Source organism: Syngnathus typhle, linkage group LG21 (genome assembly GCF_033458585.1).
Source record: "Syngnathus typhle isolate RoL2023-S1 ecotype Sweden linkage group LG21, RoL_Styp_1.0, whole genome shotgun sequence".
NCBI classification, from domain to species: Eukaryota; Metazoa; Chordata; class Actinopteri; order Syngnathiformes; family Syngnathidae; genus Syngnathus; species Syngnathus typhle.
In genome coordinates, this window is record NC_083758.1 from 8,282,708 (window position 1) to 8,304,221 (window position 21,514).

A 21,514-nucleotide genomic window follows, 5' to 3' on the forward strand; every position below is an offset into this window, starting at 1 on the left:
CCCCGCCCCTCCCTCCCTCACCTTCTGCGGTGACCTCATGGCTCAATCACCCCTGTGATGTGAACTCTCGGTGCAGTGCCGACAATACCGAATGGTTTTGAGCTCTTTGCATCCACATGACACCCGGCCCTCCTAAGCCCAGCATTTAATGCTGGAGCCCACCGCCCAGGACGGTTATAAATGGGCCAACAGGGGGGAGGCGGCGAGTGTCTGTTACCAAGAAAGGCCACATGCTGTAAACTTAATAAGTACATATTAAGGTTGATATTTTCAATTGCTCCTGTTTGTTTATGTGGAAATGTCTTCACCACTTTCTAAAATTAGACGCAGTGTGCGGAGGTTCGGTGCCGGGTTAAGTCCTGGTGGACATCTATTTCGTTCAGCGGCTCTCTACGTATCGGCGGCAGAGCAACTCGTGCGTTGAATTAATTACAATGGCCGCAAATAGGACTACGGGGGGCGGGTCCGCCCGGGCACTGTAGTCTATTTTCAGTCCATCCCACATACACCATCCTTTGGCTATAAATAATCTTTCAATTCAGCGCTGAAAGTAATCCCTGACAATACACTCAAAAAGAACCGTTTGGGGTGCATGTGGAGAAAAAGTAGCCCCAAACATTGGGTGACACCAAAAAGGACGACAGCAACTCTCATTAAAGAATATTAAACGTTGCGTCAAACAGCGTCGGCCAAATGTTTTGGACTGCTTTCTCGTTCAATAACAACTTTTGACTAAGGCCTGGGACGTGGAACCATTCTCATCGCCCCGATCCAAAAAGCTGTCTGGCGCGGTCGCAGAAGGGCTGAGGACAGAGATGCTCGCTGTGGGACAGACCAGAGAGGAGAGGAGGAGCGTGCCATCTATCTATATAAGGCCTGAAAGCCATGTCCCCCCTGGATGGGTCAGTGTTCCTCCTCTACCCCACCCCTCCGCCGAGACCTCCAAAACGTAACCCCCCGCGCTCTCCTCATTTCGCATCACTCTCGTCCGAGTGCAGCGACGCTCTCTCGCTCTACCTGCCGCCCCCCTCCCCCTTGCCGGTGGACTCCCCGCGCCTCATCCCGGCGACCTCCCGTTGAGTTCCACAGCTCGGAAGCTGCGCTTTTTTTTTTCTTGACCGCCTGACGCTCTAATTGGGACCCGGCTCAAGATGCCAGAGCCTCCGAAGAAAGGTAGGGCTGCAGAAGGGACCGCGACAAACACCGGCCGAGTGTTTTAGGGGTTCGGTGCTGTTTGGTTTTGGTGTTGTACGGTCGATGCATGCATGGTTGAGGAGCGTCCCTGCAGAAACGGTGGCCGGCCGGACTTGGGATCAACGATACAAGTTGCTCCAGGTGTCTCCCAGATGATTCATGGCAAAGTCCATATTAAACTAGACACCGCGTCTAAAAGCATCCCCGTGGTCCCGCCCCCCTCTTTGGAAGCATGACATCTGTCATCGGCAATATCACGTCCATCCACATTCCTGTTTGATCCACGCCTGTCTGTCGTTATGCGATGCTATTACTTCTACCTTCTCCATTAGCAGATCAGATATGCCCGTGAAGAGTACATTTAAAACTTTAGGGAGAGCTGATGTGTTTTGTTTTTCCCTCGTAAACCTGCCATCCCCTTGAGGACCGGTGATTTATCAGAGGACTATCCATACATTAATGATATAGATATTTTCTTTTCAAAACGATGGTGCCAAAGAATGAGCTGAAGGAGCAAGTAAACATCAGTGCAGATCCTGGTTGAGTGACAAGTGGTCATTAACTAGTATGACTAGAAAGGGAACGTTTTTTTTTTCACAGGAACTTCCTCCTTGCATTAATTGGCCTCGTTAAAACAAGACTTTGGTACGTGAGGCTTTTGTTTGCAATGAGGTCTGCGGCATTGAATTGCGTCATCAGCCATTTTATCTTCATGGAGAATTTGCTCCAAGGGTGACTTTCCTATGTGCATCCACGGATCCAATCGGTGACGAGCATCACCCCAAAATAATAACATCCCCCGGCAGAGTCTGTAAATGTGCATTGTTCTTCAAATGGGTCCGACCAGCTGTTGTTTTAAACGCCCCCCCCCACCCCCCACTCTGGATGCCAACAGGAGATGATGGGTAGACAGAGTACCTCTCGGGGGCCAAGATTCTTGTCCCTGGAATAGTTTGGAATGAGCTCACTTTTAATCCCCATCCCTTGTTCCCTGCCATCTCCCTACCTCCCTCCCTCCCGAATCCGTCCCTCCCTCCCTCCCTCCACTGACACCCAAGCCTCCTCCCCCTTCCTGGCCAGGCACCAGTTCTGACAACCCCACAGCTACTCAAAGGGCAGCCACCCCTTTTGACCCCAAGCACGGCCTCCTTCAACTACTGTCCTCACCTCGTGCTGCTTTGTCTTGGGTTTCAGTCGCCGCTTGATACAGTATTTCTCGTGGCAGAGTTCCAATATGGCTCCCTCCTCCATTTCATGTCTCGTAATTCAAGACAGTTTGTCATGAGGCAAAAGGGGGATCTCATCCAATTCCACCAAAGGAGTGCGACGGCGGGATTGATGAGGGCTCTGACAGACGTTTGAATTCAAAGACTGGTCTATGTTAGGAGAAGTGACGAGGCAACAGTTGGAGCCTCGGTGAGCCCCTTTCTGTCTGAGCGCCAGCACAGGCGACAGCTGAAAATACCTGCAACCTTGTCAGCTGAACTGGGAGACCTCGGAGGTAAAACAAAACCTTTCTGCCCCCTCATTATCTCTACGGCCATGAGCCTGGTTCTGGGCCCGTATGATGTGACCCTGCAGGATTGTGCGGACGGTAGCCAGAAACGCATTGTTTGGAAGCGAGCCTCGTGGCTAATTTTGGGTGGCGGAGGAATGCTGACAGGGAATCGTCAAATTCAGGAATATCTGAAGATGAGACGGCAACGGGAAAAGCGGCCCTCAAAAGACAATACGCAGTCAGCAAATGTGCAGAAAACCGAGTTGAGGTCTCCGAGGATCTGATGATGCAGGACGAATTAGGTTTTCGATCCAAGTTAGTGCTGAATCCATGCCAGACAAAGGTCTCCAACCTTCATGTTCATCCGTCTCATGTTTGTTAACACTTTCCTGGTGTTTATCTTCTCCACTGGACCTCGGGGGGAGGGGGGGAGCGCTGAGCTCCATAAAAACATGTCGCCTTGCATGGGCAATTTACGATGTGTCTTTACGCAAGACTATAAACACCTAAATAAAGGTTAGGTGACTCTCATTGTCAATGGTACAATAGACCAAAACAAACCGCAACTGGAGCTATAAAAAGAAGAGGCAAGTCCGGCTGCCTTTATGCACTGGACCATGGTCCCGTGGTTCTGTGGGCTGTCTGTGGTTTTTGGATGTCGCAGAAGGTGGTGTGCCACCTTCTTAATCACTTAAGACTTTTGGGTGTCAGTTAACCAAACAGGTCAGCGTGTTGCACAGCAAATGCTTCCCAACTGTTTCGTAATGGATATCTCCTTTCTTTTCCCCTTTCAGATGAGACGGCAAACGGACAGCCGGAAGGTGAGTGGGCAATGACGGGTCTCCGCTTGTCACATCACACCCTCAGACGATGATCAGACAGACTCAGACTTGTCTCTGGTTGGGTAAACACACGGGGCACATTCCTACAGATAGTATCTTTGAGGGACAGAGAATAACATCTCCATCGATCCATCTCGATGAGCTGGATCCTTCCCAGCTGATTTGGGGGCAAGAGGCAGAAATCAACCCTGGATTGGTCACTGGACGATGGAAGGCCATATGTAGACAACTAAACAATTGATAGATTCTCTGGAGCATCTAGAGAAAACCCAAGCAAACAGAAAGGTCCAAGTCAACGTAGGAACCCACAAACCAGGTGATTGAATGGAACCAGTTTTGAACCAACAAGAACATCTTGACCCATTTGGCCACTGCTAACCTAGGACCTGAGAGAGAAAGTATCTTATGATACAGAAACTTACAACAGTTCCAATGGCTTCCCCTTGCCTTAGTGTAGAGAGACAGAAAAGACAGAAAGGGACTCTGACTTTGCAAGAGAAGACCAGACAACATCTCCCAAAGAGAAGCTCATAAACCTTAAGACAGGTCGCTTCTCGTAGACAATACAGCACGTAGCCGCTGTGACGACCAGCGAGCTGTCAGCATCTCTAACATTCCTGTCGCAGAGCAGCTGATCCCTCACTGTTGTTTCAGCTGACGCGCCGGGCCGCCCTATGGGGTTGGCGAGCGACGAGCATTTTGCCGTCGCCGCTGGGATTTGACCTTGGAGCCGCAGCATCTTGGGGCTCATGTTGGGAGAAGTTCTACGAAAGCCTCACTAAAAATACCCCTGGGACTTTTGCAGAAGAACTACAGCAGTGGCTCAAATGGGGTGACCCAAAGATGACTTGACTATTACCTTTGCAAAACAGTTTGGTAGTCATCTATAGTTAACCGGGGAACATCACTCATCCAAATCAACACATTTGCAAGCCAGAAATGACATTGTTGGTGTTTGTCTCGTGTATCGAAGTGTATGAGTATGCGTACATGTGTGTATTATGTGTGCTGTTGTCGTACACCGGAGTGCAAGCGGCACCACACGTGCTTTGAAAAGCTTTTGTGCTCATCCAAATCCATTGGCCGCTTTATTTGTCACATGTTCAGAAAGTGTCGCGCCAGACAGTAACGGTGCCCTGCCCCCCTCTGTGATTGCCCTGGAGGTCTCTCCGCCCCCAGGTGGGTAAAAAGCTTGACCACCCCGATTCTTCCACGCTCCCCCCCACCGCAACTCACGCCACGTGTTGGTTTGGGGTGTGCCGTCACATGGATTCTCCGATTTTTAATTCACTATGCGAGGCCTGCGGGTTCTTTGTGGAGGAGGTACGATTGTGGTGTTTTGTGGTTCTTACCGTGCCGTGCTCTCTCCGCGCAAATGTGAAGATGTTTTTAAAGATGGTATGCTCTGGGCGCACCAGGGTGGTAGGAGGTCAAGGTAGGCGCGAAAGGTAAGTGTCCTAGGCAGGAGTGAAATGGGAACATATACGCAAGATTGACAAAAAGAATTTGGTCAAAAACTGGAAGAATTTGCTTTAGCTATGGATGCGATTTATAGAAAAGGTGAGTCCTGACATTTACCCATTTTGCGCAATTTGCACCGTTTTGCTAGGCCTTTATCCTTTACGCGCAGTCGTTCCGACGGGTCATGTCGGAAGACTGTAATCAATTTTGCTAAACTGTCGAGTGAATTCTACTTCTATACATGAGCCTAGCCTGATCACTTTCCGCGATGACTGTGCTTTTCTTCACAGAGGAAGCCAATTCACTCAAGAAACTGTCAATTGACCTGCCTAGTAAGATGCCTCTGCTCAGTCCCATGACAGAGTTTCTGACAAACGCGGTCACCTTCCCTAAATCACTAAATAACCAAATAAAATTAGAGCATAGGAAACATGCTGGCAGACATGTTTTTGGGGTGTGTTTGGACAAGTACAGCAGATAGAAGTGGGGCTGTCCCCTTGCTAACAAATTAACAGCCACCTTTTAACTCAAGGTTATACTTTCAATTTTGCCCTTTGAGTCGTTCCCGTCAAACAGCAGATACGATTCATGATCAATACTCCCCCCCCCCCCCCACAAAACTAATCGCTTGGCATTTTTTTTGTCTTGACGTGTGCTTGCTCCGGCGGACTTTACAGTACGATTCCCGCCACTATGCTGTAAATCTCTCTTTGTCTTTATTTAGATGATAGCGTCCCTGTTACCTCCATGGGGAGAAAAGACTCAGGTAATTGAGTGGTAGACACACTCACTAGCCCAGTGCTTCTCAATTATTTTCTGTTACGCCCCCCCCTAGCAAGAAGAAAACTATTCGCGCCCCCCCCCCTCCCCACCGTGACTATCCTAACTTGTCTTGTAAGTCGTAAAATGTTGCACTGTCGCAAACGTGACAGAAGTAACTGAGAGCGCCACTGCCCCCTGCTGTAGTAGATGCGCAATTACACTTTATTCTAGAGCGCCACTGCCCCCTGCTGTAGTAGATGCGCAATTACACTTTATTCTAGTACTGCCAAAAAAAAAGCCTGTTCCCCAGGGTCACACGCGCCCCCCCAGGTATAGCACCCAAGGGGGGCGCGCCCCACTATTTGAGAAGCACTGCACTAGCCAATGTTGGTATTGTTACATACACTCGGGAATCGAAAATAGCGTTGCTTTTATAAAGATCCTCCGTCGCCCGTGTTGGACATCGCAAGAAGTAAGTTGTCTGCTCTTTCGTGTCTATTTCATGCTTTCAATGTCGCTTAAACCGCTGCTGCTGCTCCTGCTGCTGGTGTAAATGATAGAACGTGTCCAAATGTGTCTTCCTGTCTGTCTGAGTGGTAGGACCAAAAGGCGGGCGTTTGTCATGTGGTTCCGACCAAAATGATTGACTTACTTGCTCCTTTTTAAAATGTACAACTGTGTTTGTCCTCAATGTGAACCAGTGTGGTCTTTGGGTGAATCCCAACCCCCAGAGGAACTGGAAAAGTCCATCGAGAACCCACCGGCAGAAAAGCCAGCTGAGAACCCACCGACGTCCACCCTGCTATCAGAAAGACCCGTGAGCGGCACGGTGACAGTCGGTAAGCAGGACGTGAAGAACGCTCGGGGATGGAAAGTGCGCACCCGACGTCCACAATAATGCCCATGTTTGTCTGGACTAAGGTGGGGACATCACCTTTGTCGCCAAAGTGGAAGCGAAAGACCTTCTCCGTAAACCCACCATCAAGTGGTTTAAGGGAAAGTGGATGGACTTGGCCAGCAAGACAGGAAAGCACCTGCAGCTCAAAGAGATCTTTGATCGCAACACCAAGGTCGGTCTGGGTCTTGGCCTCCAGCGTCTATCAGATGCGGCGTTCTCTGACGCTACCTTCTCGGATAGGTCTACACATTTGAGATGCACATCATCAAGGCCAAGGAGAATTACGCGGGCAATTACAGGTGCGAGGTCAGCCTCAAGGACAAGTTTGACAGCTGCTCCTTTGACCTGGAAGTGAAAGGTGGGTTAAAGCACCGAGCGGGCGCTGCCGTCAAGGCAATGAACGAGTTACTGTGAGCTTGTTCCGCTGTCTTCCAGCTGGGGGATCGCAAAGTATCGATATTCGATCTGCTTTCAAGAGGAGGTAATGCAAGACGATAGATAGGTTGTGGATTGTGTATTCGGTATGCAACGCAAAGGTACAATCCTGTAAATGCATACAGTCCGACACGATCGACACAATCAACCCGACCCAAGCGCCTTTAGGCAATTAAAGGGCGCCGGTATCTAAAAATCACCCCCAAACAATGTGTACGGAAGGCAATACAAAGCACCGTGATGCCATTGCGCCGTCAATGTCACCCTGGACGCCAGACTTACACAAACCGCCTTGTTTCAAAACCAAACACTGAGGTCTTGTGTAAGAACCAATCAGCTCACAGCTAATACGCTGATTGAGCGTTGGCTTTGTGTTGTACTTTGACCATTGTTTTTCCTGTTTCATGATATCCGTATTAATCTCTCCCTTGTTAACAACAGCACTGATGGCCAAGAAGACGCAGGGGAGCTTGACTTTAGTGCTCTCCTTAAACATAGGTGAGAATCATTTGCTCAGCCGCTGAGAGGATGTTGCCCTTTCTTCCGCTTTTCTTTGCTTCTTTTGCTTTGAAAGAATGATTCGTATGAAGCCACCCTCGGACTGGCGAGCCTATGTCTAGCATGCTTCTCTTGGTTGCTCCAAATAATCCCAATGACGCCTACAATCGAGGCTGAAGCGAAAGCACAGACGACCGGATAAATGATCCATTTATTTTGGGCTTGTCTCTTCTTTTCCCCTACATATTCAGACAACAGAGGTTAGTAGAGCGAAAACCATAGGTATTAAAAGCATTAGACCTCACTGCGGGTGAGTACGGTCATCTGCTCGAGTCCCCAGCATGACGGGGTCTCCCCGAATTGGACGAACAAAGAGTGTTGGCGTACAGTAGCTTGGTAACACTTCATTTGACAGCAACATTCTGAACGGCTCCTGCTTGCAGTCAGCAATGACGGAAACGGTCTCGGAGCACCGTTTGCCATTGTTACAGATGAGCCGCAGAGAAATGATGCCCGTAAAATAGTGTTATCGCTACATTGTCGTTCTATTTCAGGTGAGAAATACAAGGCAAATACAGCCACGTTTATTTCGGCTTTCCACGTAACCATGGCCGAAAATAAACGGAAGGAGTAAGAATGGAATAACATTTGCTCATGTTTTTTTTACCTTGCTAACATCTGGAAGAATGTCCATGAACGACAGAATTGACTGAATGTTCTCTTAACGCAAACGGTCAATGGGTTCACTAACCGAGAGCTGACAAATCTAATATGACACCCACCTCCAAGATTCTAACACTATGCGAGCTTCCCTGACTGGGATCAATGCAATGAGGAAAGAAAATGGTTCCCAATTCCAATAGCCAAATGTACTCGAGGGGATCAGAACATGCTACTTGTTGGTAGCCAAAAAAAGAACCGGTCACGGGAAGCAAAATGCAACGAGATTGTCGTACACATGACGAGGTGGATTTCGACCAAAAATCTCCAGGATCAAAGTCAACCTGAGTTGACTTTGCATGAAGCCCATCCTTTTGTGTGACACGTCCTGAGGAAATAGAATCTCATATTACAGTTCGAATTTCCTCAAGACATGTTGCAAACACCTGCCCATGACTGTGGTCCTCACACAATATCCAACACCCCCAGGGAGCACAAACAGCAGGATGGTGCTCCCGAGGTGGACGTTTGGGAGATCCTGAAGAACGCCCGCCCGGATCAATATGAGAAGATCGCCTTCACGTATGGTATTACGGATCTGAGAGGCCTGTTGCGTAGAATGAAGAAGATTCCCAAAGTGGAGAAAAAGAGCGAAGGTAAAAAAAAGAATCACTCGCCCATTGTAAATCCAGAGAGGACAATGTTGACGAAAATACGACTGGCCTTTTGCAGCCTTTGCCAAAAAACTGGAACCTGCGTATCAGGTAGATAAAGGTGGCAAGATCCGCCTTGCTGTTGATCTGACTGACCCCACGGTCGACCTGAAGTGGTACAAAAACGGAGTGGAGATCCGTCCCAGTCCCAAGTATGTCGCCAATTGTGCCAAGAAAACGTCGTCAGCCCGAAACACACATAAATGAAGCGCATTTGACACGATGCCATTCATTTGTGGAGCTATGTTGTCTCAGATGTCTTCTCGACTTCAATGTGGCTCTTCCATGACTGCAGAGCTACATTTGAGTGATAATCTCTCATGTATCGTTGTCTTTAATTGCTTTTTGTATGCTTCCGTACAGGAGAAGGTGGTACCTCCCACACAGGTCTTTAACTGAGCGTAGCATTGACATGACAGTAGATAAGTTCTAATGAATTACGTAACAAGAAAGCGAAGACAAATGGCTTCGGTGCGTGGGCCACCTCGGATAGATAAGACTTGCCGAGAAACTTCATCTGAAGTCAAAAGTCAATGCCATGCCAAGCTAAAGCCATTTGGGAGGCTATTGCTGTGTTCTGGTTCCATCACCAGGACTTCCTGTCATTCTCCCCACCCCCAGGCATGATGTCTCTCTGTCTATGTCTGTCTGTCATGTCTTGATGCTCCTTCCTGTCTGCCATAATCAATTCCTGCCCACTCCGTGTGCTCTGGCTCTGTTCTGGCATCGCCGCTGACCTTAAGTCAAAGGAAGTAAGTCGATCCGTTTGTCTCGGTGTTCGCTGTTGTCTGATCTGATGTGCACGATGCATGCTGAAAAACTGACGAGACCTACTTTACAAAGAGGAAAAGGAGCTCGAGCAACTTGTTCGGTCAAGCTGACTAACAAATCACATTTAGGTACATTTTTGAGCATAAGGGCACAGAAAGGATCCTGGTCATCAACAACTGTGCTCTGAATGACGACGCAGCATATTCTGTGGCAGCAGGAGAAGAGAAGTGCTCCACAGAGTTGTTTGTCAAAGGTATTGCAAGCAAACACTTCATCAATACCGTCGATGGACCTTGGTCAGCCTTTTCTTCAGCGCTATCATCCTTTCCGGACATTAGAATTGCCAGTCAAGATTACAAAAGGTCTCGAGCCCGTGACGACCACAGTGAATGAGAGGGTTGAGCTGATGTGTGAGGTGACAGAGGACGGCGCCCCAGTCAAATGGTAAGATGATGGTGTCCAATTGTGTGAAGACGAACAACATGGAAACTTGATTTTCTTCCTGATCTCAGGATGAAGAATGGTGTGGAGATTCCAACAGGGGTTCGCTCCAGATACAGAGTCAAGTGCGAGGGAAACAAACACTACCTGGTGATCGACGACGCATCCCTGGAAGATACCGGGACGTACTCCATCATGGCTTCTGGTGGCTCATCGGAGGCTCATGTACAGGTTGACTGTAAGTAAACAGTGATGCTTCATTGACTTGCTGTTACCGCCTTGTTCAGATGTAAGATGAACTCAACTCTGGTCAATAGTGAAACCACTGAAGATCCATCAAGACCTGACGGATACAAAAGTTTTGCTGGGCAAGCCTCTCAAACTGCAATGCGAGATCTCTCCAGGAAACGTCCCAGGCCAATGGTACCGCAACGGACAGCTGATCCAGGAAACCGACCGCATCAAGATTTCACACAAAAATAGGTATGACCTCAAGGTTAGGCCAACAAAAATCAAAGTGTTCAATAATAAATCACTTTTCTGCAGGGTTCACGAACTTTCAATTGAAGTTAGCTCACTTCACGATTCTGGAGATTACACTTTTGTACCTGAGGGGTACTCACACAGTCTATCTGCGAAGGTTAATGTCATTGGTACGTTCCAATAAGACTCGATGACGTGAGATCACACACCAAAAAAAGACTAGAGTAATGAATATACAATTTTCTTCAGACCCTCCAAAGGTGCACCTGGAGGGGTTGAACTTCATAGACAACACTGTGACAGTTGTAGCTGGAAACAAGATGCGCTTGGAGATCCCCATCAGTGGAGAGCCAGCCCCCAAGGTGGTGTGGATGAAAGGTGAAAGGGTCAGTATCGAACTTTTGTCCGCAGCCTGGGGAGACGAGACTTCAGGAGGTCTGAAATGAATGGCTACCCGTATCTCTGTCTCAGGTTATCGCCGAGACGGGCAACCGAGTCCGAGCGGAAACGTACGTTGACCAGACGAGCCTGACAATTGATATCACGGAGCGCGACGATTCGGGCACCTATAAATTAGTCCTTCAAAATGAGGCCGGAGAAGCCTCAGCTAGCATCAAGTTGAAGGTTGTAGGTAAGAGACGACAACAAAAAAGCATCGCAGGCCTTTAAAGAATCTCAAAAAGCTCACAGCACATTGTCTTTTTGCAGACATCCCTGATTCTCCAGAGGTGCCTTTGGTCCCCGTGGTTGGAGGCGATTGGTGCTCCATGACATGGGAGCCACCCAAATATGATGGGGGTTCACCCATTTTAGGTAAATGTCCCAATCTCTACCTCCCAGATTGATTGCGCAGCAAAAGGTGAAGTATGTTTGTCCCCCACAGGCTACTACATTGAGAGAAAAAAGAAGCAGAGCTCAAGATGGATGAGAATTAACTTTGACCTCATCAAAGAGACAACGTACGAGCCCAAGAAAATGATTGAAGGCGTCCCATATGAAGTGCGGATATTTGCCGTCAATGCCATTGGGGTGTCCAAGCCCAGTGAACCATCCAAAGCTTTTACCCCGCTCGGTAAGTTCTACAAATGACACTTTCATGTCCTCCGGGACAACGGTTCCGTTTTTCCGTGGGCACTCTCGATGCCATCCTTTCTTAGTTGAACACGTCACCAGCATGTCATGGCTTTTTGGTTTTGTTCAGGTTGAATCAAAGTGTTTGATGTGCCCTTGCCTGGGCACAGCATGCACACAGCTGTCGCCGCCCGTTTCACCACCATCCAAAGCATTTAACTCCGATTTTCATTGGCCACGCAGGAGCTTAAGGAGATATTAAAAAAGGTCTTTATAGCCACTGCCAAACCATCTGCGGATTATAGGGTTAGGAGATTAGGTGAGAGAGTTCAGTAGGGGTGAAACGATTCTGAATAAAGAATGGGCAGACAGAGAGGCGCCTCGCTCATGTCCTTGTGTGTTGATCTTGCTTGTGGAACCAAAGTCTGATTTTTGCATCCTCCAAGCGGTGACCAGTGAGCCCACCATGCTGGTGGTGGATGACGTGACTGACACGACAGTGACCGTCAAGTGGCGTCCTCCAGAAACCATCGGAGCTGCTGGTCTCGACGGGTACTTGGTGGAGTACTGCCTCGAAGGATGTAAGACAACCCGTTCCCCCGCAAACAAGAACTCGCTGGGCTATCCTGGACAGAATTCAAGGTTAAAAAGATGCAATGTTTCTTTTGCGACAGCTGAAGACTGGGTACCAGCCAACACTGAACTGATAGATAAGACAAAATACACCATCACAGGCCTGAAGCCCGATTCCAAAGTCTTCATTCGAGTCAAGGCCGTCAATGCTGCGGGAGCTAGTGCTCCACGAACCACTCAGCATGCCATTCTTGTCAAGGAAGTTATCGGTAAGGAAAATAATCCCAAGGGGGAAAACAAAGACAAATGAAAGTTGCTTCTCAAAGCCTTCCATTTTGTGATATGCGTCAAGAACCACCCAAGATCCGGGTCCCCCGACACCTGAAGCAGACTTACACTCGACGGGTTGGCGAAACTCTCAACCTTGTGGTGCCATTCGTGGTAAGCAATTGTCAAGTTGGGAGTTCTTTTTTTCAGGATCATTCAACTCAAGTCAATGACCATGTCCATCTAGGGCAAACCGAGGCCGAAAGTGACTTGGTTGAAGGACGGTCAACCCATTGATCCTGCCGCCGTGAGCATTCGGAACACCGACTGCGAAAGCATGATCTTCATTCGTAAAGCAGAACGGAGTCACTCTGGGAAGTATCAAATGAAGGTGCAGGTCGAAAGCCACGAGGACACGGCTGACATGGACATCCAGATCATAGGTGAGGGAAAAATGAAGCGTGGGAAGAAATATGTTCATTACCAAACCTTTGGCTCATTTTTCCCATTTCTATACCGTTAGACCTCCCTGGTCCTCCTCAGATGGTGAATATCGACGATGTCTGGGGAGAAAATGTATCTCTGTCCTGGACTGCCCCTCGAGATGATGGCAATGCGGCAATAACAGGCTACACCATTCAAAAGGCAGACAAGAAGACAATGGTACGCGATCCATTTTGAGAACTTTGGCCAAATGTTTGCGCATCGCAATGACACCTTTCACGTTCTGAACATAGGAATGGTACACGTGCCTCGAGCACTACCACCGCATGACCATCGCTATCACCGAACTCGTGGTCGGTAACGAGTACTACTTCAGGGTCTTCTCTGAGAACATGTGTGGACTTAGCGAGTCGGCCACCCAAACCAGGAAAAGCGCCCTCATCCTCAAAGAAGGTAGGAGAATTTTCTCCGTTAAGTCCGATCGCATGGCCGCTTGATACCACTCCGTTCTTTGACTCTTCTTCCACCCGCAGACATGAAGTTGAAAATCTTTGAATTCAACGACCACGACTTCAACGAGGCTCCCAAATTCACCCAGCCGCTCATCAACACGTTTGGCATTGCCGGCTACAACACCACTCTTAACTGCAGCGTGCGTGCCCACCCCAAGGTAGGAACGGCCCACGTTGGAACCCAGCGTGCAAAAATGACCCTGCCAAGCCAAACCCTGTCTTTGTGTACTTACCGTAGCCCAAAGTGATCTGGATGAAGAACAAGATGATCATCGGCGAGGACCCTCGCTACCGCATGTTTAGCAACCAGGGCGTGTGCACGCTGGAGATTAGGAAACCCAGCCCTTACGACGGCGGCATGTACACCTGTAGGGCCAGCAACGACTTGGGGGAAGCCCAGGTGGAGTGTAAACTGGAGGTCAAGGGTAAGCGTGGACGCAGAGCTTTCATTTCAATGAAAAGTCATCGTTTATAAAAGTAACCGGTGATTTAGAGAGCGACGGGAGGCCGCTTCAAAGTAGGGTCAAATGTGTGTTGTGGGGGGAAAAAAAGATGACTGGCGTTTAAGGACATGTAAGTATCTGCTGTTGTTGGTTTTAACACAGAAGCTAGATGAAATACTCAGCAACATGTCCAATGAAAAGCATATATCTCCATCATGTGTTGTTTTTGAAGAAGAAGAAGAAAAAAAAAACACGTTCAGAGATACATGCGTTCATTGGTTGGAATTTAAATGTACAGTAGATGGTTAACCTCAAGCTAACTTCATCGAGAGCAAAAGGTCTCTCTCTCTTTTTTTTTTCTTTAACACGTTTTACCTACATAATCATTTTAAAACGAGCTAATGTTATTCCGCTCATGGTGCGCTAACAACACCAGCAGGTAGCGTACACGATTAAATGTCATTTCATGCGTCAAATTTCACCTTTAAAAAAAAGTTCCATCCTCACTTCTTTGACTTGACAGCAATTTTGTATCCACAGTGGGGCCACTTTCACTTGTTAACTCCTCATATAAAAAGATTTTCACAGCGGTACACCCCCCTGGTGCACACATATAACCCCATGTAAACATTTGTGCTAACCCATATTCTCTTCTCTCTCCCCCCAGTCCAAACTCAAGAATTATGAATGTTTGTTCTCACATAAGGTAAGCTTTCATATGGATCTGGCATATGAAGCTTATGTCATTCATGATGCATCTCGCCGTCAGCCTGCTTCTAACTTTGAGTTGCTGGTTGGGACTATGGCCGCTATTCCCTTTGCAGGAAGTCCCCCTTCTGGCAGCCATTTTAGCGGAATGGGATTTGCATGAATCCTCACGGCTGGACCCCTTTAGAAGTCGATTTTGTAATTTGCGTCGGTTGCCATTTTGTGACTCGTGAGTGTTGTGTGCGGACGACACGAGGTGAGTAAATTGCTTGCTAAACAAGAGCCGACGTACCTTTGTTCTTGTTCTCCCGTGGCTGCCATCGGCGGACGTTTTACAGCGCTGAAAACAAAGCAAACAAAACGGTTACTCTGTTTTTTTTTCGTGCTCAATGTTTTTCTTTTTGGCAAAGCGGCTGTATGTGCAAAGCCTCGGCTTGTGTCCCGGGTCAGTTCTACTTTGTTTGGAATCGTTGAAACTGGACTGAACCAATCCATTTAAGTCACCGACAAAAAGTAATACTGACTTACTTTTGATGGAATCTTGCATTGTAGATAGAAGTTAAATTCTACGTCAAAAAGTCAAATAACGTAAAACTACTCACCACTTGCATGTCGTCAGTTTGGGACGAGGATGGCCTTAAATGTGACGCCACTCACTTTACAACAAGCCGCACTCTCCAAAAAGTCATGTCGCTTATTGCCACCAGCAGTTGAAGTTTTCTGCAAGCACACAGAGGCCAATGCTTCAGGTAAACACATCGTGGTAAAGATTGGCTTAGCGTGAAGCACGTGAAAAGCATTTCTGCCGTCAATGCTGCTTGCTACCGACTGTTTGGGGCTCACTCTGCACGAGAGCAAAGCAGAACTGAAACGGGACAACCGACACCTTCCTTCCCACTTTGTTCACGAGTGTTCCCCCATTTCCCCCCCCCCCCTTTTTATAGGAGGGTTCACCTTCTATGAACTCATGCAACGCGGCGTGCCCCTGCACCTGATTGACAAGTACATGACAGAGACGAAGGTTGTCGAAGAAGACAAGTAGAGATTTGTCGAGCTTTAGCTGCAAAACCTGCTGCCGCGAGTGACACCCCTCTTCTCTCACCTACACCTAACCACTACGGGAGGCCAGCAGTCTGGATGCGGGGATGGATGGAGGAGTGGACGGGGGGGGGGGGGGGGGGGGAAGGAGGACGCACTGGTCTTTGTGTGGCATGCTGTGTCACCCTCTGTTTTCCTATTTGTACGTCTCAATCAGCTCGGATGCATGTCAGCAGCTCTTATTGTTTTGCTAACGTGTGGAAAACATTACGAATACAAAACTACAATGTTCTTTATTTTGGTGAGGGTACTCTGAGGGGCGGGGCATGTATCAACAAATGTTTGTTTTGTCTTTGTATGGAGTCTGAAGAAAACTGTTGGCTAAACGAATGTGTCGATGACTCAAGAAGAGGGCAAAGCGGATGGGAAGAAAAAAAAAAAGAAAAGTGGTTGATTCTGCATGAAATCTTGTCATTTTTCGGATTATTATTATTGGTGACTGGGGAAAAAAAATTGAAGCTCGGTAAACATGCGCATGCCTTTGTAATTATGACTCATGGATTACAATAAATGGCGATTTTAACTATGGCATTGTTTCTGAATATCCGAAGAGTTATTTTCCACCTTCAAAGTGTGTCTACTATGTTTAAATCTGATTATCGTGGACATTTTGGATTTACTGTATTACAGTATTCTAAGTGCACAAAGTAATTCTCATTTTACACTCGGTTTTAATCTTGAAATTAATATGTATTTGAAACAATAAGCCACCATAACAATACACATTTCGAGAACTAACACCGTTCATTTAAAAAAGTGTTGTGGTCACGTTTTTTGCGTTTTGTCAAGCCTACCGTTCCTGGCAGAACTTGAAAACAATCAGTAAAACTTGTCGTTGTAGCGGAAGTGTGGCCCCTTGCCAAACTCCCACTTCCGGTCCTTCCCTCAAACCTGTCCGAAACGTCATCACCCGCTCAAGGTTCCGCCTTACAAATGGCCTAGGCACATTCTCCTTCCTCCACAGGCCAAATGCACTGCAATGTTTTGGACTTGGCCGCGAGAAGGTAGCCGAGTCTGAGCCTCTTTCCCTGAGAGCCTGCGGGATCTCGTCACGATCCATTTCAAGGAGAAACGATGGCCCACTTTCTGTGGCCGGAGCCGCTGTCAAGCGCGCAGCTCAAGCGGCTGGAGGAGCACAAGTACAGCGCCTCGGGTCGCTCCTTGGTGGAGCCGCCGTGTCAGATCTATTGGAACTGGCTCGTCCAGCAAATCCCGACGTGGGTGGCCCCGAACACGCTCACTATCGTGGGCCTGTTGGTCAACATTGTCTCCACGCTTCTGCTCGTGCTTTATTGCCCCACGGCCACGGAGGAGGTGAGTTAAGGCGACCTTGGACAAAGTTTCTGCAGACACCCGCTCGCGGAACCAAGTCCTTGCATTGAGCAAATCAATGTGAATTCGACTATTTAAATGAACGGATCGAATAAACTCATAGCGAGACTTTATTAACAGTAATAACAGAGTGCAACTGGAAATTCGGCGTTAAAAATAGAATTTAAAATCCCTTCTGTTTGTGTTTAATGAGGGGATTTAGTCACTGTTACGTGGAAACAAGTCTCAAACGAGCCTTTCGTGCTTCCTTGTTAATTGATCGGTGGTTGGAGCTCAATCACATCTATTTGTCTGGATCGATGATCCGTCATGAGTGTGCGGTTCATTTTTGCGGGTGTCCGCCTATCTCGCTTGTGGGACGCCGGGGTGCGGATGTCAAAACACGACAATGCGGAGGACGTTGCCGCCCCTGTTGTTGATCCCAACAAGCGAGGCACTTTAGCATAAAGTTAGCCTAGTTGCTAAATGACACGTCGAGTGACGTCATCGTCCGTGCTGACGCCCCTAATCTGGCGTCACCTTTACTCCTGGATCAACGACACGCGCTGGACCAGTTCACCCTGCTTTTAGTGCTAATTACGTTTCTTACTACTCACTCAAAGTCCACATTTGATCTGATTGCACACTTATCTGCATTGATTATTCACTCATTAAGCAACAAACACTCTGAGGATCTCATGTTAAACACATGTTTCTGTATTGCTAAAAAAAAAAGCATGCACCTCCAAATGGCTTTTTATCTGAAACCCCAAAGATAAAAAGTTGTTCAGATGAAAGCACACTTTGGAGTTTCATGTTTTCCAGATTGCAAGAAATTCATTCACAAAAAAAATGCACTTTGTCAAGGCTCCGTAAATGAATTGAAGTGTATTTGGTCAATGGAATCTTACCTTCAGGCTCCAGCGTGGGCTTTCATCCTGAGTGCACTGGGTCTCTTCGTGTACCAGTCTCTGGACGCCATCGACGGCAAGCAGGCCCGCCGGACCAACAGCAGCTCGGCCCTCGGCGAGCTCTTTGACCACGGCTGCGACGCCGTCTCCACAGGTGCTCCGTAATCCAGCCTGGAAGCTCCCCGTAATGTCGTTGCTGAGGTCTTGCGTCATCTTGCTGCAGTGTTTGTCGCCGTGGGCACGTGCATCTCCTGCGGGATCGGCCACTACCCCCACTGGATATTCTTCTGCGGCTTCATCGGGATGTTCATGTTCTTCTGCGCCCACTGGCAGACCTACGTTTCAGGAACTCTTCGCTTTGGCCTGTGAGTCCTCCCCCGATTTGGGCGCTTGTCCTCCTCCTCAACCGCTTTGTCTCCTGGGCAGGGTGGATGTGACCGAGGTGCAGTTGGCCATCATCGTCATGTACCTGATGTCCGCCTTTGGTGGGGTGAGCCTTTGGCAAACCACGGTAACTTTAACCGGCTCCTTCCGCAGCATGGCGGTTGTCCACTTGCGGCTCTTCAGTCTGTGTCTTGTTTTTCAAGCTGCCCCTCATCGGACTGCAACTCTACGTCTTCCCCATCATGGGCATCATCGGCGGGGCCGTCTACTCCTGCCACAACTACTTCCACGTCATTCTCAATGGCGGCGTGGGTAAAAATGGCTCCACTGTGGCGGTAAGCCCTGGCGAATAGCGTCGTGATGTGGCGGCGCCATATAAGCGTTGACGCTGCGCAGGACACCAGCGTGCTGAGTCCCGGCTTGCACATCGGCCTCATCCTCACGCTGGCCTTCATCATCTTCAAGAAGTCATCCAGTCAGCTATTTGAGCACCACCCCTGCCTCTACCTTCTCGCCTTCGGCATGGTCATCGCCAAGATCTCCAACAAGCTTGTGGTGGGTTGCTCTTGAAATGTCCACTTTCCTACGCCGTGCGGAATGTCGACAAAGGGTTTTTGCTCGACGCAGGTGGCGCACATGACCAAGAGCGAGCTCCACCTGCCGGACACGGCCTTCATCGGCCCGGGCCTGCTCTTCCTCAACCAGTACTTCAACAGCTTCGTCGACGAGTACGTCGTCCTCTGGATCGCCACGGTCAGTTCCTTGTCTTGCGCTTGAGGATTAGAATCTCACGTTCATTCATTCGTGTCGTAATCAACCGATTGTACTGAAACAGGTTGGTGAGAACCTACTTGTTCTAACGCAGGGGTGGGCAAACTTTTGGACTCGCGGGCCGAACTGGGTTCTAAATTTGGACCGGAGGGCCGGACAAGGAGCAGATGGACGTAGGCGTTGTGTGAAGTCATATAAGCGACCTGTAAAGGTCATTGCATAAAAGATCTTGGCCTTTAGTAGGTAGTAAAGCATGGATATTCCAAACAATTTTTTTGAAAACAAATGCATTTATTAACAGCATTAAAAAAATAAAATAATTCACTAAAAAACTGCTATCAGTGATTCTCATAAAATACGACACTGTTATTATGAATAACAATCTCCATCACTTCAGTGCCTGCAGGTCAGATTAATGAAAGATGTTTATCTTATGAGATCACATCAAACGGCAAACATTCTGACCAAATATATCATATTGAAGAATCGGTGAAAGCATACATCCAAATAAAGTAATCAAAACAGCAACAAGGTGAGGGGTATCTGAAAATCAGAGCAGAGTTTTAACTCGCAAACACCTGGTAACAGAGGTGAGGAAACGGGAAACACCTCCTTAAAGTAAGCCTTAAGAACTTTACAGGTTAAGATTAGTCGCAAATAGGTGGTGCATCAATGTCCTTGAGCATCCTGCATTGTTTGAAAATGAGAATGGTCGCTAGTTTCAATCCCTGCTATGTGTACAAATCATATTCAAAATGCATTTTTTTACAATAAACTTGAGAGCCTCCCGTTCATTTTCAGTGGGAACAGTGTTGTTGGTCTCCCTTTTTTGCTAGTGCGTCATAGTCTGGAGTAAAATTTGTTGTGGCAATTCTTAGGCGAGATCCGAGGTGTTGGTCCGTTTACCTTGATCTGTGACGGGTTGATGTTGACGTTCATGTGGCTGAACGTCACGTCGCGTCCGTCGAGCCAAATTGGCCACTCTTTTTTAACATTCGGCACTCACTTCTTTTTTTCGGGCCACTCATTTTAATGGAAGGATTCCAGGGGAAGGTTTGTGGGTGGCTTTAGCGCAAAACTGCATCTGAAAGCTCAGTGCGCGAATTATAAGAATGCTGTCGTCACAGCCCACGCTCTAAATTCGGGACTGATACAAATAGAGCGCGAGTGCGCCATGTACGTACACGCACTTGTGAGTGTGCACCGAGCTTTCTGACACGGCTTCCGGTAATAAATGCGCAGGCGAGCGCTTCGCCATCTACTGGGAAAACGCAGTCATTGCAGGCAAAATGACCAAAAAAAAAAAGTTTAATAATACAATTTGTTCAGGGTTGGCGGGCCGGATTAAACGGTCCCGTGGGCCGGATGTGGCCCGCGGGCCGTAGTTTGCCCACCCCTGTTCTAACGCCAACTAATCGCTCCTCAGGTGCTCTCCCTGGTGGACCTGACGCGCTACTGCACGGGGGTGTGCCACCAGATCGCCGGCCACTTGCGCATCCGCGTCTTCAGCATCACGCCGCCCGGCCCCGCCCACCGCGACTGACGGCTTGCCCGGCGGGAGGAGGCGGAGGGCGACGCGGACCGCTCCCCGCTCCTGAAAGCAGACGACGATGACATCGAGAAGAGACCCCGCACCTCAAGCCTTGACCGAGTGATCACCTCTGCCTAAAAAAAAAAAAAAGAAATCAAATAAAAACTTGCCCAAAGTTAAAAAAAATGCTCAAAAACAAACATCTGAAATACCAAAGTTTTTTTTTTTTTAACATTTTTTTAAATCGGTCAATACAGTGATTGTGACTAAATGCGATCAATCGGGGTGGATTAAATGAGGATTAAAAAAAAAAAAAAAGATTTCCGATGAGGTGTTTTGGTCAGCGGGCTACTTAACGCGTTTTCATGTCATCGCCATTTGTTCTGCTTTCTGACTTCTTCTCCCTTAAGGGCTAATAATGAATGTTGTGATTGTATACAATTCGCCTTAATTCATTTTCTTGTAATTACAAAAAATAATAATAATTGTGAATATTGCAAACCAAAACTTTCTATGTGTTTTCCACTGACAACTGCAATAGAGAAGCTTCCCTTTCATCGGATTGACACATTTCTCCTCCAGCGAATCGGATGTGCTTATTCAGGTTGATGGGATTCCTTCTTCTGTGGTAGCGCTTTCATATTTTTAGGTTCCGTTTTCTACTCTGGAAAATGTCCTTGTTTTGAAATGTACGACCGCCATTTTTCACTGCTCACTAATACAACTGGATGGCAAATTTTTACTAACAAGAATTTGTGTGTAGGAGTTTGTAATAAAGAAACTATTTTTCATGCATTCCTCTTGTCATGAGCTCGTAAAATAGAGTGATAAACA

The 21,514-nt window shown here is 47.9% G+C and overlaps 2 protein-coding genes across 8 annotated transcripts; both read left to right on the top strand.

The window, feature by feature from the left end:
* Nucleotides 1-899: 899 nt before the first annotated feature.
* Nucleotides 900-16,300, top strand: mybpc1 (myosin binding protein C1). 7 transcript variants are annotated; one of them, XM_061268455.1, is made up of 30 exons: nucleotides 901-1,173; nucleotides 3,487-3,513; nucleotides 4,642-4,713; nucleotides 5,286-5,327; nucleotides 5,720-5,761; nucleotides 6,459-6,596; nucleotides 6,679-6,827; nucleotides 6,896-7,013; nucleotides 7,091-7,136; nucleotides 7,532-7,588; nucleotides 8,738-8,904; nucleotides 8,981-9,113; nucleotides 9,861-9,985; nucleotides 10,071-10,176; nucleotides 10,245-10,411; nucleotides 10,491-10,656; nucleotides 10,720-10,826; nucleotides 10,906-11,042; nucleotides 11,128-11,287; nucleotides 11,365-11,469; nucleotides 11,540-11,728; nucleotides 12,174-12,569; nucleotides 12,653-12,741; nucleotides 12,815-13,010; nucleotides 13,091-13,230; nucleotides 13,305-13,464; nucleotides 13,545-13,681; nucleotides 13,762-13,948; nucleotides 14,634-14,672; nucleotides 15,619-16,300. In XM_061268455.1, exons 1-29 carry the CDS (start codon nucleotides 1,152-1,154, stop codon nucleotides 14,651-14,653), a joined length of 3,600 nt encoding a protein of 1,199 aa, XP_061124439.1. In that variant the 5' UTR covers nucleotides 901-1,151; the 3' UTR covers nucleotides 14,654-14,672; nucleotides 15,619-16,300. The 7 variants fall into 7 exon arrangements, with proteins under 7 accessions (XP_061124436.1, XP_061124439.1, XP_061124437.1 ...); XM_061268456.1 differs by lacking the exon at nucleotides 14,634-14,672 and having other exon boundaries at nucleotides 902-1,173; nucleotides 12,174-12,308; nucleotides 12,402-12,569; XM_061268452.1 differs by lacking the exon at nucleotides 14,634-14,672 and having other exon boundaries at nucleotides 900-1,173.
* Nucleotides 16,301-16,669: 369 nt separating this feature from the next.
* On the top strand, nucleotides 16,670-21,475 carry chpt1 (choline phosphotransferase 1). The gene is made up of 8 exons (XM_061268465.1): nucleotides 16,670-17,086; nucleotides 18,001-18,148; nucleotides 18,218-18,359; nucleotides 18,421-18,505; nucleotides 18,582-18,713; nucleotides 18,775-18,933; nucleotides 19,006-19,131; nucleotides 20,576-21,475. Exons 1-8 carry the CDS (start codon nucleotides 16,847-16,849, stop codon nucleotides 20,690-20,692), a joined length of 1,149 nt encoding a protein of 382 aa, XP_061124449.1. The 5' UTR covers nucleotides 16,670-16,846; the 3' UTR covers nucleotides 20,693-21,475.
* Nucleotides 21,476-21,514: the final 39 nt, after the last annotated feature.

Bases quoted from the DNA above. Each gene is read 5' to 3' on its own strand.
- mybpc1 (XM_061268452.1), top strand. From the start codon at position 1,152: ATGCCAGAGCCTCCGAAGAAAG. The intron at 7,589-8,737 runs GTGAGAATCATT...CAACACCCCCAG, and splicing joins AGTGCTCTCCTTAAACATAG to GGAGCACAAACAGCAGGATG. The intron at 10,412-10,490 runs GTAAGTAAACAG...TCTGGTCAATAG, and splicing joins GGCTCATGTACAGGTTGACT to TGAAACCACTGAAGATCCAT.
- chpt1 (XM_061268465.1), top strand. From the start codon at position 16,847: ATGGCCCACTTTCTGTGGCCGGAGCCGCTGTCAAGCGCGCAGCTCAAG. The intron at 18,149-18,217 runs GTGCTCCGTAAT...ATCTTGCTGCAG, and splicing joins CTGCGACGCCGTCTCCACAG to TGTTTGTCGCCGTGGGCACG. The intron at 18,360-18,420 runs GTGAGTCCTCCC...TCTCCTGGGCAG, and splicing joins GGAACTCTTCGCTTTGGCCT to GGTGGATGTGACCGAGGTGC.